Source organism: Vulpes vulpes, chromosome 12 (genome assembly GCF_048418805.1).
Source record: "Vulpes vulpes isolate BD-2025 chromosome 12, VulVul3, whole genome shotgun sequence".
In the NCBI taxonomy this organism is placed as follows: domain Eukaryota; kingdom Metazoa; phylum Chordata; class Mammalia; order Carnivora; family Canidae; genus Vulpes; species Vulpes vulpes.
In genome coordinates, this window is record NC_132791.1 from 176,916,174 (window position 1) to 176,929,943 (window position 13,770).

Genomic DNA, 13,770 nt, shown 5'->3' on the forward strand with positions numbered 1-13,770 from the left:
GCAAGGGTGTGCATCCTGTTTTCTTCCCAGAATGTGCTGGTCATGATTTTCATTATTGCTGTCCTCCCCAGTGTTGGTCTGGGCTGTAGCGTGACTTTAGAGTGGTTTCCAAGAGTATGTTGAGTGTCATCCCTGGAGTGTAGGTGGTGGCTGCAGTTGAGGATTTTTGAGGTACTGTCCAGGCTTACTTGAAAACTGTCATGATCAGCTGGACCTCTCTGCCAGCAGCAGAGGGGGCAGAGGTTCCAGGATCTCCTCAAGCCTTTCCTTAGTGCCAAGAAGAGTTACCTTGGGTGGCAGTTGGGCAGCCCGCCAAGCCCCTGGCACACATCCTCATGCCTACCTGTGTCCTCTCTCCCCAGAATGTGCTGGCCAAAGCCCTCTATGACAACGTGGCTGAGTCCCCGGATGAGCTCTCCTTCCGCAAGGGTGACATCATGACAGTGCTGGAGCGGGACACACAGGGCCTGGATGGCTGGTGGCTCTGCTCACTGCATGGGCGCCAAGGCATTGTGCCTGGGAACCGCCTTAAGATCCTGGTGGGCATGCATGACAAGAAGCCAGCAGGACCCGGACCCGGCCCACCCGTCACCTCGGCCCAGCCCCAGCCTGGCCTCCACGCCCCAGGTGCCCAGTACACACCCATGCTTCCTGCCACATACCAGCCCCAACCAGATAGTGTCTACCTGGTACCCACCCCCAGCAAGACTCAGCAAGGCCTCTACCAAGCCCCTGGGCCCAGCTCGCAGTTCCAGTCTCCCCCAGCCAAGCAGACGTCTACATTCTCGAAGCAGATGCCCCATCACCCTTTTCCCAACCCAGCCCCGGACCTTTACCAGGTGCCCCCAGGGCCTGGCAGCCCTGCCCAGGACATTTACCAGGTGCCGCCTTCTGCTGGAATAGGGCATGACATCTACCAGGTGCCCCCATCTATGGACGCACGCAGTTGGGAGGGGACGAAGCCACCAGCAAAGGTAAGGCTGCCCTGTCATGACTGGGCAATCAATCCCCTGGCGAGTTTTGCCCAGGCCCTGGTTTCTGGGTCCAGCCAAGTGCCCTTGGGGTCTCCAGGGCTCCAGCCACAGCTGCATGTTTGGTCTGGGGCCAAGATGGGAGATGAGTGTTTGGGGAATATGTTGTCTGTCTACTGAAGATGCACAGGCAGCCCACAGAGAAGACATCCAAGCTGGCCTTGGACCTTGAGGTGGCCTTCCGCAGACGGACCCCAAAGGGAAGCTGTCCCCAGCAAAGATGCAATCTGACAGAAGCCCAGAAGTCTGGAAGGGGTGGTAGGCAGGACTTGGCCGATAAAGCCTAAGCAGTAGGCTGAGGACCAACCCCCCAGAGTAGGGGGCACTGGTGCTCCTGAAGACCAGATACCTGCCTGCGGGTGGAAGGTTTTGAGTTGAAGTGACTTGGCCAATCCATGTTCTGGTGAAGTCATTCTGCCCATGGAGTGCAGGATACTGGGCCTGGTGGGGGTGGGAAGAGGCACCCAGGAGTGGGGAGGTAACTAGAGGCAGTACTGGAAGGGGGGAGCTCAGGATAACGGTTAGGCAAGAATGGCTGAAAATCCATAGGAGTAGATCACGTTAGAGACTTTTCTCTCCCGTATGTCACGGTTTATATATGAGTGCTATAGGGCTGACGGAGCACCTCCGTGAGCGTCAGGGGCCACACAACAGTCCAGATTGTTACTCCATCCTCCTCAGCACAGAGCTTGCACGTCATGGGCCAGGATGGTTGCCTCCTGAGAGGTCAGCAACCTTGTGCCCAGGGGTTCCCATGAGTCCTCTGGGTGTGTGTTGGCTCCTAGGATGGGCACAAAGCATATCTTCGGGCATTCCTGGCTCCACGGGCACCCAGCCCTTCTCTTCTGGCCATGTCAGTGGGCCGGCAGAGTGATCTGTTTGTGATAATGCCTGGACCATGGGCAGAGGTGGGATGGCCAGAGTGGGGCCTCTCAGGTCACCTTGTGGGCTGTTGCCAGGAGAGCCTGGGCTGGGGGACACGGCCCCAAAGGTAGCACCCTCAGCTCCGCATAGGCCTGCCTGGGCACCCCACCCCTAAGTCCATCTGCCTGTGGGGAGGAGGCGGACTGAAGGCCCTGCTCCATGGGCTGCTCTGGGCTGGGTCAGGAGCAACCTTTTTTCACCTTTGGCCTCTGTCTTTCCTTGGCCAAGTCCCTTGAAGACTTTGGGAGGCCCAGAAGCAGAGACATCCCACATACTTTTGAGAAACAGAGTTGCCACACCCAGTTCTTGTCTCCACCATGGCCGTTCCTCCATTGCAGCTCGCCTCGGAGGACCTTGAGAAACCCAGCTGCCAGCTCACCCCTCTGTAGAGAGGAGACCGCAGCAGGCAGCAAGCCCCAGAAGCCCTGGTGGGAGAGGGCAGGTGCTGGGCACGGTAGCAGGCCCATAGAAGATGCTGCTGAACTCTTGACAGTTGGCTCCCTGAGCCCCAGACCGGGCCTCATGTGTGTGCCGTGTCTATTCTAGAGCCGCCTGTGTCTGGAGAGAGTGGCCAAGTTCTCAGGACCTGTCAGGGCTGAGGTGGGAGCCTTACCCATTCCAGCTGGGCGGTAATCAGCAGTCAAGAGTGTTGCCCTGCCCCTGCCTGCAGGACGCCACTTGGCAGCCGGCACACCTGGCCAGAGGTCAGGCTGGCTGGCTGAGGGTGAGGCTCCCTGGACACCGGACACCGGGGTCATTACCTACCTGCTCCTTCAGCTGCCTAGCCAGAGACGTGCCAGGCAGGAGCACGCCATGCTGGACTGGAATAGCCCAGATGGGCCAATCCCAAGGTGGCTTTCAGGAGAGAAGCAGAGCCCTGCCAGGGAAACACCTGTCCTGTGAGGAGGTGGCAGGGAACAGTGCTTGGCTGGTGATCCTCGGGAGAGGCCATAGTCCATCTCCCTGTACACATGTACTCAGACTCTCTCTCTCTCTCTCTCTCTCTCTCTCTCTCACACACACACACACACACACACACACACACACACACACACACACACAGTATCCACACTTTGCATACCCCTCAGGGAGGCATGCCCTTTCCTCTTCCCACTTCCCTCCCTGCATCTTAACCGACAAGCTTGTCCTTCCAAGTGCTGGAAGCCCTGTGGGCCAGGAAGCGGTAGTGAGACCCAGGTGCTGGGTGGTGGACCCGAGCCCACATTTTGGCTGTGGGTTGTTTCCCTCCCAGGGGATGGGCTGGCACTCAGGTGACATCTGGGCTTAACTAGCTGGGCCCAGTGATAGGGCTGCTCAGAGCCTGTGTCCCCGAGGGCTCTGGCCTGGCTGGCGGCCCTGAAAGGAGAACCCTGTGTCCTGGGCTGGGTTGCCCTTCCGAGAAGCCTCGTTGCTCCTGGCCTGGGCAGCCTCTGGTAGCATCTGCTTTTAGGTTATGATCATGAGAGCAGTGATTATTTGTCGCAGAAAACACATAACGTGTGAAGAAGCCTGGAGAGGAGATGCCCCAATCAAGAGGTGATCACTGGGAATTTTGGCATGTTTTGTCTATAGCACGTTCTTTATTTGTCTTGCACCAATTTGTATGCAGACTTTTGCATTTTGGGATTGTAGCTCCCAAAGATGTCAAAAGCATTTTCTTGGGTCCCTAAGGTGATTGTGATGGCCACCCCAGATTTTACTGTGTCACCCCCTTACCTTGCAGCAGGCTTCAGGCAGTTTCTCATCACATGGGTGTGGATTACAAACAGATGATAACTGTGCTTCTCTGCCCACGTTTCAAGGTTGTGCTTTTCATAAATCTTGGGCTCCCCCTCAGAAGTCTGGGAAACTGAGGCTCTTCATTCAAGAGATCAGGTGGTGTGAGGAGGGACCCTGCCAGAACTGTGGGTGGGGTGAGGGGGCCCTATGATCCAGGAAGCCAGAGGGGAGTGATGAGGTCAAATGCCAGGAGCCGGGATCCCTGGGTGGCGCAGTGGTTTAGCGCCTGCCTTTGGCCCAGGGCATGATCCTGGAGACCCGGGATTGAATCCCACGTCGGGCTCCCGGTGCATGGAGCCTGCTTCTCCTTCTGCCTGTGTCTCTGCCTCTGTGTGTGTGTGTGTGTGACTATCATAAATAAATAAAAATTAAAAAAAAAAAAACAACAACAAAAAACAAATGCCAGGAGCCTGGGGCAGAGTGGCCTGTACGGCTGGGAAAGAGTTCAGGGTCACACCGCAGCTTTAGCACCTCTGGCCTGGGGTGTGGCTATGGGACTTCTATGGCAGAAGCAGGTGGGCCCCCAGATGGAGGTGTTTTTGAGAGGTTCCTCTTGGGGAAGTGCCTCCGGGTCAGGGCCCACAGCTGTGCTGTGGCAGACACAGTTGAACTCAGTCCTGCTCCTGGGGAGCCCGGGAGCTTGGAAGGGGAGCCGTGTCCGGGACGTCCCTCACTCTGGGTGAGAGCTTAGATGGTCACCTCCTTGATCCTACAGCGCTCCATCAGTGCTCCAGAGAAAGAAGCCAAGGGTCCTGGGTGGGAGTGGGCATGCCAGAGCGGGAGCCGGCCTGGGTCACGTGGGGAGATGTCCACTTTGCAGAAGGGGGAGGCTGGTAGCTGAGCTGCCTGGAGGGTGACTGGGGGCCCAGCAGAATGCGACAGGGGTGGGGCCTTCCCCAGTGGTTCTCTGGGCCTTCAGCTTGACTTCTCACCCCTGCTCTCTGCAGGACCCTGCCCTGCCTGGGTCTCTCGTGTGTCCTTGTGAGGATTTGTGTGTTCTCTACACCGTTGACATGTGTGTGAGGGGGCATGTGGGTCTTGGGTCAGGGGTTCTCTGTCTCCCCCTGGGCACTGGCTGTGTCACCCACCCCCGGGGCCCTTGGGGCCTGCTAATGGGGCCTCAGGTGCAGAGCAGGCCAGCCTGTGATTAGCGGGCTCAGCAGCTCTCTGGAGAGTGGGTTTCCCTAACAAGCATTTCCCCACTGGTGGCTGCCTTACAGTTTTTTTCTAACGGAGAACATTTGCTGGCCAGCGCAGCTGCTTACTGTCACCAGCTCAGCTGCAGGAGTGGCAAGCTGCCGACAGCCTGGGCCTGGGGTCCGGCCCCAGAGGCCTTCTGCCTCTGCTCCCTACTCTCTCTGTCTTTGGGAGGCACTGTGGGGGCTCTGAGGGAGCGGGTCCATACCCCTCTTCATGGGGTTGGGTCCCCACCTGCCCTTTGGAGTCCGCAGGGCCCGGAGACGCCTTGGGTCTCGCCTCAAAGCCCTGCCGACCTGCCACGTCCCGCTGGCCCCCGCCTGCCCCGCCTGTCCTGTTGTTGGCAGGTTCTAGCGTCTAAAAATAACTCTGGAGGAGACTCAAGTCTGGGGCTCAAGGAGGGAGATGAGTCTGAGGAGGGCCGCCAACTCCACTTGCAGACACTCTGGGGGTGGGGGACAGGGAGTACCCCATGGAGGCGCTCGCCCCGGCAGCTAGCAGAGAGGCCAGGTCTGCTGTGCTGCCTGGGAGGTGGGCAGAAGATGTGTCTGCAGCAGCCGTGCCAGGCCTGGGGCTGGGCAGGAAAGTGCGGGTGCCTCCAGGGGCTGGGGTACTCTGCTGCTCCTAGTGCTTGCAGACACGCAGGACACACAGGCGTGCAGAGCTGGCTGGCAGTGCCTAGGGGACTAGGTGCAGGCACGAGATGCCAGGTTCTGGGGGCATCGAGCCCTGTTGCCCCCAGAGATGTGTGTGGGGAGGGCCTGAGTCAACTCTGTTCCAGACGTCTCTTTTGACTAGAGAACAAAAAAGCCTTTCTGTCCTGGAGTGCTGAGCAGGGAGCCTTGTGGGGGAGGCGTGCCCTGAGCTGGGTTAGACCCTGCCAGCCCCTCCCACTGGGCTGCAGGCTCCTGCAGGGCCGGGGTGCTTGCCGGGAAAGGAGAGGCCGGTGAGAAGGGCTTTCAGCAGCTTGCTGTCCTGGACGCCAGGCCTGGGAAGCCTACGAGAGAAGGGAATGTGCTGAGCCCTTCTCTGGGCCAGCGTCCCCTAACTAAGGCCTTATCCTTTTCGGGTTAGTGGTGGTCTTGGCTGCCACGTGCGTGTGGTGTGCTGGGGAGCGTGGGGATCTTGGTTCTAGTCTTGGCCACTCCCTCACACCCACACTCAACTTTCCAGAATAGCCCAGGATCTGGCCCTGAGGTCTGGGAGAGTCTTTGGTGGCCCTGCCTTCAGGAGTGTCCCCAGGATGTGCTTGGTTGATGAGGAGGGTAGGGTACCACCTTCTGGAAGCCCCAGGCCCCAACTGTTGGGACCTTCTGCAGGCCATGTCTAGTTCCAGCCTAAGGAGGGCACAGCCTGGCACTGTCATCTCTGTCCTAAAGCCAGGAGGTGACTGCTGGGTCCCGCAGTTGGGGAGGCCCCTTGCTGGGCAGCCTTTCTGAGGAGGGTGCAGTGTGGAGGTGTTGTCAGGGCCATCCCAGTCAGGGATGACCCTCTTTGTCAGTCCCCATGGACCCTCCTCTGTGACTCTCCAGCTCATCCAGGTATAGACCACTGCCATTTCCTGGCCAGAACCAGATGCCTGTAAGAAAACCCTAGGGGTTCTAGTGCACCTCAGACCCTGTATCACATCGAAGAAAGGGCAAGAATACAAAGGGATGAGAATACCCTTGCCTCTCCCTGGACTCAACGCCCACTCTTGGAAACAACCCCCCTTATGTGCCTCGCCTACCTCCTGCGGGTATAGACTCTCCCCTGGGGATCTGATGGGTCCTGGAAGTTGGTGTCCAGGCTGGTGGTGACAGGTTGGTGACAGTTGGCTGTCTGCCCCCAGGTAGTGGTACCCACCCGTGTGGGGCAGGGATATGTGTTTGAGGCCTCCCAGCCAGAGCAGGACGAGTACGACATCCCACGCCACCTGCTAGCCCCGGGGCCACAGGACATCTACGACGTGCCCCCTGTTCGGGGGCTGCTTCCCAGCCAGTATGGCCAAGAGGTAGGTACTGGATCTAAGAGCTGGGGGTTTTTGGCCTGGCCCTGCTCAGGGAGCCGGGCTTTCTCTGCCCTGGGCAGGGTGGTCCTCGGGTTGGTACTGTGGGGTTCTGCTCTTCCTGTCCCCTCAGGTGGCCCTGGCACCTGTATCACTGCAACTTTTCTGCCTCAGGTATATGACACGCCCCCCATGGCCGTCAAGGGTCCTAATGGCCGGGATCCATCACTGGACGTGTATGACGTGCCCCCCAGTGTGGAGAAAGGCCTGCCGTTGACTAACCACCATGCGGTGAGCATTTGGGATGCTGGGGCCTGATGTCTACACAGGCTTCAGGTTTGACTGAATGTGTGCTGTGGGGCAGGGACCCACGTCTCCAGGCCTGGTGGCAGCAAGAGACTGGACTGCAGGCACCAGCTGTGCCCCTTACTCTCTGTGACAGAAGTGGAAACCGAGTGGTCCTCTGAGCCTCAGCCTCATCTATAAAAGGCCTGTGGACCTTCTGTAGCAAGCTCTTGAGAGGATCACACAGGGTATTAGCCAGGAGGCTACCACAGAATTGATCATTCAAAGCAGGACACTTCTAAGAGTGAAAGGGGACCAGTCACTATGAGGGGGCACCAGGCTCAAACCAGGACTGTCCCGGGTGAACCAGGGTGTTGTCACCCTGAATAGAATACACAGATCAGCCAGGTTCCTGCCACAGAGTAGAGAATACGCAAGGGGTGATGACGGTGGTGGTGGCATGACAGCTCTCCTCTCACCAAGCGTTTGTAGTTGCACAGTGAATGAACTCGTGTCATCCTCACAACCAACCTGTGAGAGAGTTCTCCTGTCTTACAGCCGAGCAGATAGGCACAGAGAGGTAAGTCACCTGCCTTAAGTCACACAGCTAGCAAGCAGTGGAGCCGGGATCTTGAACTCTGATCTAGCTCCAGAGTTGGGCTCTTTGCAGTAACCTGTGTGGATAAGAACTGTTGACGGATGCTGCACCTGCGCCATGCCTGTATGTGTGCCTGGGTCCTACCCCAAAGCCCTGGGTGGGTGGGTGGACAGGCAGCCTTAACCATTCCTCTGCCCCCCAGGTGTATGATGTCCCTCCATCAGTGAGCAAGGACGTGCCTGATGGCCCACTGTTGCGTGAAGAGACCTATGATGTACCCCCTGCCTTTGCCAAGGCCAAGCCCTTTGACCCGACCCGCCACCCGCTGGTCCTTGCTGCACCCCCTCCGGACTCCCTGCCGGCTGAGGATGTGTATGACGTGCCTCCCCCTGCTCCTGACCTCTATGATGTGCCCCCTGGCTTGCGACGGCCTGGTCCCGGCGCCCTCTATGACGTGCCCCGTGAGCGTCTTCTTCCTCCTGAGGCTGCTGATGGTGGCGTGGCTGACGACAATGTGTACGCAGTGCCACCGCCAGCAGAACGAGAGGCCCCGATGGATGCGAAGCGCCTGTCGGCCTCCAGTACAGGGAGCACACGCAGCAGCCAGTCAGCCTCCTCCCTGGAGGCTGCGGTGCCGGGCCGTGAGCCCTTGGAGCTGGAGGTGGCGGTGGAGGCCCTGGCACGGCTGCAGCAGGGCGTGAGTGCCACCGTAGCCCACCTCCTGGACCTGGCAGGCAGCGTCAGCGGGTGCGGGAGCTGGCGTAGCACCTCCGAGCCTCCGGAGCCACTGCTGCAGGACCTGCGGGCTGCTGTGGCTGCTGTCCAGGGGGCTGTCCACGAGCTGCTGGAGTTTGCCCGCAGCGCCATAGGCAACGCTGCCCACACTTCTGACCGCACGCTACATGCGAAGCTTAGCCGACAACTGCAGAAGATGGAGGATGTGTACCAGACACTGGTGGCCCATGGTCAGGCCCTCGACAGTGGCCGGGGAGCCCCAGGGGCCACTCCCGAAGACCTGGACCGCCTGGTAGCCTGCTCACGGGCTGTGCCCGAGGATGCCAAGCAGCTGGCCTCCTTCTTGCATGGCAATGCCTCGCTGCTCTTTAGACGGACCAAGGCCCCTGGGCCAGGGCCTGAGGGAGGTGGTCCCCTGCACCCCAATCCCATTGACAAGGCCAGCAGCATCCAGTCCCGGCCTCTGCCCTCACCCCCTAAGTTCACCTCCCAGGACTCCCCGGACGGGCAGTATGAGAACAGTGAGGGGGGCTGGATGGAGGATTACGACTATGTCCACCTGCAGGTAAGTGCCTACCTTGCCCTGTCTCCCCCAGGGAATACTCTAGGGCAGCCTTCTGGCCTTCTCAGCTCTCTAATTCTGCTACCCCTGTCATAGGGACCTTGATCCCCTCCACACTGAGGGTTCTTGTGGCCAAAAGAGAATTTGGGCCCCAGTAGGCCTCAGTGAGTCCCCATACCACTCTCTGACCTTCCAGTCCAGATGCACTCCCACACACCCGCCCAAACCCATTCCTCGACCGACCTCAGGCCTTTGGACCAACATGGCCATGTTATCAGGGCCCTGTAGTGCCAGCCAAGGATGGCTCCTGAGCACCTGCAGGGGCTGCGCTTCTCCAGGGCAAAAGTGGCTATGTTCTGTTTGGGGAGATAGATTTTTAAGTATAAGCAAAGACAAAGATAGTTCCAGGTGAGGGGAAATAAATAAAGCAAGGAGTTGGAAAGGTGGAAGTAGAGGTGAGACCTGGGTGCCAACTCAGTGCCCCAAGAAGGACCATTCCAGGTTGAGGATCAGCAGGTGCCGAGGATTAGCAGGTGCCAAGCGGTCAGAAATGGGTGAACAGGCCCTGTAATGCCAAGGGGAAGGGTTGGAATGTGATTTCTGGTGTAGGAGCTGGGGCAGGGAGAATGGTCTGGCCACATGGAGTATGCCCAGCCCCTTCCTGGGCTGTCATTTGGTGAAAGGGGCCCAGAGAAGAGCTGGAGAGGAGCTGCAGCCACCACTGCTTCCTCCCCCTCCCCCTCCCCCTTCCTCTCCCCTTCTGAAGCCATCCCCACTGTGGGCCTGGTGCCTGCCAGCCAGAGCCTGAGCGTGGCCTGCAGTGCCACCTGGTGGCCACCTCTGAGGCCCCAAGCTCCACCAGGCCTAGGGGGCTCCTAGCTCAGCAGGGTCCTTGTGCCTTGCCTCCAGGGGAAGGAAGAGTTTGAGAAGACCCAGAAGGAGCTGCTGGAGAAAGGCAACATCATGAGGCAGGGGAAGGGCCAGCTGGAGCTCCAGCAGGTAAGGGTGCCTGGTTCACCGGCGTCCCTGGGCTCGGGTGGCTTGTCTGCAGGGGGCCTGCCACCCCTCCCTGCTCAGCCACATGGCAATCTATGTGTTGGGTGGATTTATACGTGAGTTTTGGGGGAACACATACAGAAAAGCATATAAAAGACCGGGCGCAGTGCGCGGGGGCTGGTTTGTAGCTCTGCTCGGGCCTCCAGGGCTGCCTCTCTCCTGTGTTTGAGATGATACTTTGTGAATATTTACGTCTGCTTTCATCTCAAGGTTTTTCCATAGCATTAATCATTCCTCATAAGCTGTTGTTAAAGGCCACATAACATCTCTTGTTGTTGTATGTTCACATTGAACCCAGTTTCCCTTCTTATAATGGTACTGCTGTGTTTATCTGCAGATGTAGAATTTTCTTCATACTTTAGATCATTTGAGAATGGGAAAGGGATTTTTTTTTTTTCCTTTCAAGAAATAAGGTAGTTTTAGGGGCACATGGGTGGCTCAGTTAAGCATCTGCCTTTGGTTCAGATCATGATCCCAGGTCCTGTGGTCAAGCCCCATGGCGGGCTCCCTGGTCACAGAAGACTCAGTTTCTCCCTCTACCACTTCCCACTGCTTGTGCTCTCTCTCTCTTTCTTGCTCAAGTAAATATATAATTTTTTTTAAAAAAGATAGTTTTATTCTGATTATGAAGATGATAAAAAGTTAAATTACAGACTAGCACAAAATAAGCACAGAAATATGACCCATCACGTTTTCCTGCACCCCACCCTCCCCCTGGACGTGGGGAAGGATGGCATAAGTGAGAACCCGTGGCTCACACCTGAACCCACAAAGCCACAGCTTGCCCAGCTGTGTAAGGTAGGGGTCATAGTTGTGTCCATCCCAGGGTCAGTGTGAGAATTGAGTGAGTGTCTGTCCCTGAGCCCATGCACAGCTGGTCACAGCCACTCAGTCGCCTGGTCAGAACCAGCTCTGGGGAAGTGAACATGAGATCAGAGGGATGACTCCTGAGGCAGGGGCTGCCAGGAGTGGAAATTCTCCTCCCCCCTGCATTTATATCTACTGGCTGACAGTATGACCTGTTGGTAAGGGCTAGAAGTCGGTTATAAAATACTGAACATTCAGTTGACTGTAGAACAACATGGATTTTCAACTGCATGGATCCACTTATATCTGGATTTTTTCCAATAAATGTATTGGAGATGAGGGCAGTTTGAAAAAACTTGGAGATGAACCACGTAGTGTGGAAATACTGAAACAATTCCGTGTTGTAAGGAAACAGTATATGATACATGTAAAGTACAAAATAGGTGTTAATCAACTATTTGTGTTATTGGTAAGGCTTCCAGGGATTAGTAGTTGGCCTTTTCAGAAGTTACACACAGGTTTTTGACTGCGAGGTGGGTGGGTCCCGTAACTCCCATGTTCTGGGGGCACATGTGCTATGTGTCTAGTCTAATTAAAAAGGAGATAGGAATATTCATGTTTAAAGGAAAGCATCTTGAAGAATAGTCACCATTTGTTTTTGTGAATTTTGTTTTCTGAAGTTTTACAAATACTGTGAACTTTCTTCATTTTTTAAAAAGATTTTTAAGTCTTTTTTAAGATTTTAAGTCTTTTTTAAAGATGTTAAGTCTACACCCAGTATGGGGCTGAGACTCACAACCCTTAGATCAAGTCACATGCTCTACCAACTAAGCTATATTTCTATAGCTTCTCCTATATTTCTTCTGTTTAAGGTTTTTATTACGGGAAATTGAATACCTTTATAAAATTAAAGAAGGCAGTCCCCTGGGTACCACTCACCCACCCCCCCAACCCCTCTCAGCACAACTGCTAACCTGGTTATCTGGCACCCTTGCCCCACAAACCATTTTGGAGACATTACATCATTTCATCTGCAAATACTTTAGTGTTTCATTCTAAAAGATAATTTACCAGGATTATATTTCATCAGATTATATTTCATGGCAACGTCTGAGTGCATGGGATTCCAGGTGACAGCTATCCTTTTTTCTGCTTGGTGTATTTGATTTTTTTTTTTTTTTTAATTTATTTAGAGAGTGTACGCACAAGCACGGGTGGGGGAAGGAGCAGAGCGAGGAGAGAATCCTGGCAGACTCCCACTGAGCACAGAGCTAGACACAGGGCTGGATCCCACAAGATCATGACCTGGGGAATGCTTCACCAGCTGAGCCACTCAGGCGCCCCTGTTTAATTTATTTATAACATCTACGTTAAAAACAAAATGTGGTTTTCTTTTTGATTCATTTTAAAGTATATATAGATTCATAGGGAGTTGCTGAGAGAGTACGAAACTGTCCCGGGTACCCTTCACCCCGTTTCCCACAGTGGTAGCATCCTAAGTAAATAGACAGCAGCACCCAGACCAAGAAACTGACGTCCCTAACCACTGCGACTGCTCATTTGGTCTCCATTTCCATCGTTTTGTTATTTCAAAAATCTTACATAGATGGAATCATATCTTTTGGGATCAGCAGAAGCTACAGGGAGACTCTCAGGGAGGCTGGTGCTCTGCCTGTAGCATGGAGGTGGCTTGTGTCACACACTCCTGCCGGGAGCCAGCCCTTTATTTCCTTTGGGCTGTGTGGCTGCGGTTTTCACTCTGCTTTCCTTTCGCCCCAGCTGAAGCAGTTTGAGCGACTGGAGCAGGAAGTGTCACGGCCCATAGACCATGACCTGGCCAACTGGACCCCGGCCCAGCCCCTGGCCCCAGGGCGGACAGGCAGCCTGGGGCCCTCGGACCGGCAGCTGTTGCTCTTCTACCTGGAGCAGTGCGAGGCGAACCTGACCACCCTGACCAACGCGGTGGATGCCTTCTTTACCGCCGTGGCCACCAACCAGCCCCCCAAGATTTTCGTGGCACACAGCAAGTTCGTCATCCTCAGTGCCCACAAGCTGGTATTCATTGGGGACACACTGTCACGGCAGGCCAAGGCGGCCGACGTGCGCAGCCAGGTGACCCACTACAGCAACCTGCTGTGTGACCTCCTGCGTGGCATTGTTGCCACCACCAAGGCCGCTGCCTTGCAGTACCCTTCGCCTGCCGCTGCTCAGGACATGGTGGACAGGGTCAAGGAGCTAGGGCACAGCACTCAGCAGTTCCGCCGGGTCCTGGGCCAGCTGGCTGCTGCCTGAGGGCAGATGACCAGAGGGATGGGGGTCAGGGGAGTAGGGCAGCGAGGGTCCCAGCTGCCCAGGGCACCTGCCCTGAGAGGGTTGCCGTGCTGCAGGCATGGGGACAGGCACCCCAGCTCTGCCTGGGCCTGGTGCCCCAGACTGTGCAGGGATTTGTACATATTTATGATGGGGCAGGATATGGGACGGTGTCTCCTCAGAGGAGCTCAAGCAGAGCTGGGCCCGCAGGAACCGAGGCTGAGGAGTGGGCTGGTGGTCTTCCCTGAGTACGCTGGGGGCTAGGCCTGGGCACAGAGGCCCCTCGACCCACATGGCCTCAGATAACCCCTTGAGCTGAGTCTGGTGCCACAGGAGTGCCATGTCCCCAGCCCCCTGCAGCGCAAGCGCCACTATACCAGGAGAAAAACTCTAAAACACTATTTTTCATTATTGATTTTCCAATCATTTGACTAATAGTCTACATTTAAATAAAAATTTAAAAATGAAAAGCCTCCGGTGTAAGAGGTGTGAGAGCCAG

General features: G+C 56.2%; 1 protein-coding gene across 6 annotated transcripts in view; it reads left to right on the forward strand.

Moving 5' to 3' along the window:
- The window catches only part of BCAR1 (BCAR1 scaffold protein, Cas family member), a 35,903-nt gene extending 22,162 nt beyond the window's left edge, over positions 1–13,741 (forward strand). For all 6 annotated transcript variants that reach the window (XM_072731508.1, XM_025993058.2, XM_072731507.1 and 3 more), the window contains exons 2-7: positions 363–974; positions 6,763–6,924; positions 7,093–7,209; positions 8,004–9,101; positions 10,008–10,097; positions 12,741–13,741. In XM_072731508.1, coding sequence (XP_072587609.1) covers positions 363–974; positions 6,763–6,924; positions 7,093–7,209; positions 8,004–9,101; positions 10,008–10,097; positions 12,741–13,253 — 2,592 coding nt within the window. In that variant the 3' untranslated portion in view covers positions 13,254–13,741. The remainder of the gene's footprint in view (positions 1–362; positions 975–6,762; positions 6,925–7,092; positions 7,210–8,003; positions 9,102–10,007; positions 10,098–12,740) is intronic.
- Positions 13,742–13,770: the final 29 nt, after the last annotated feature.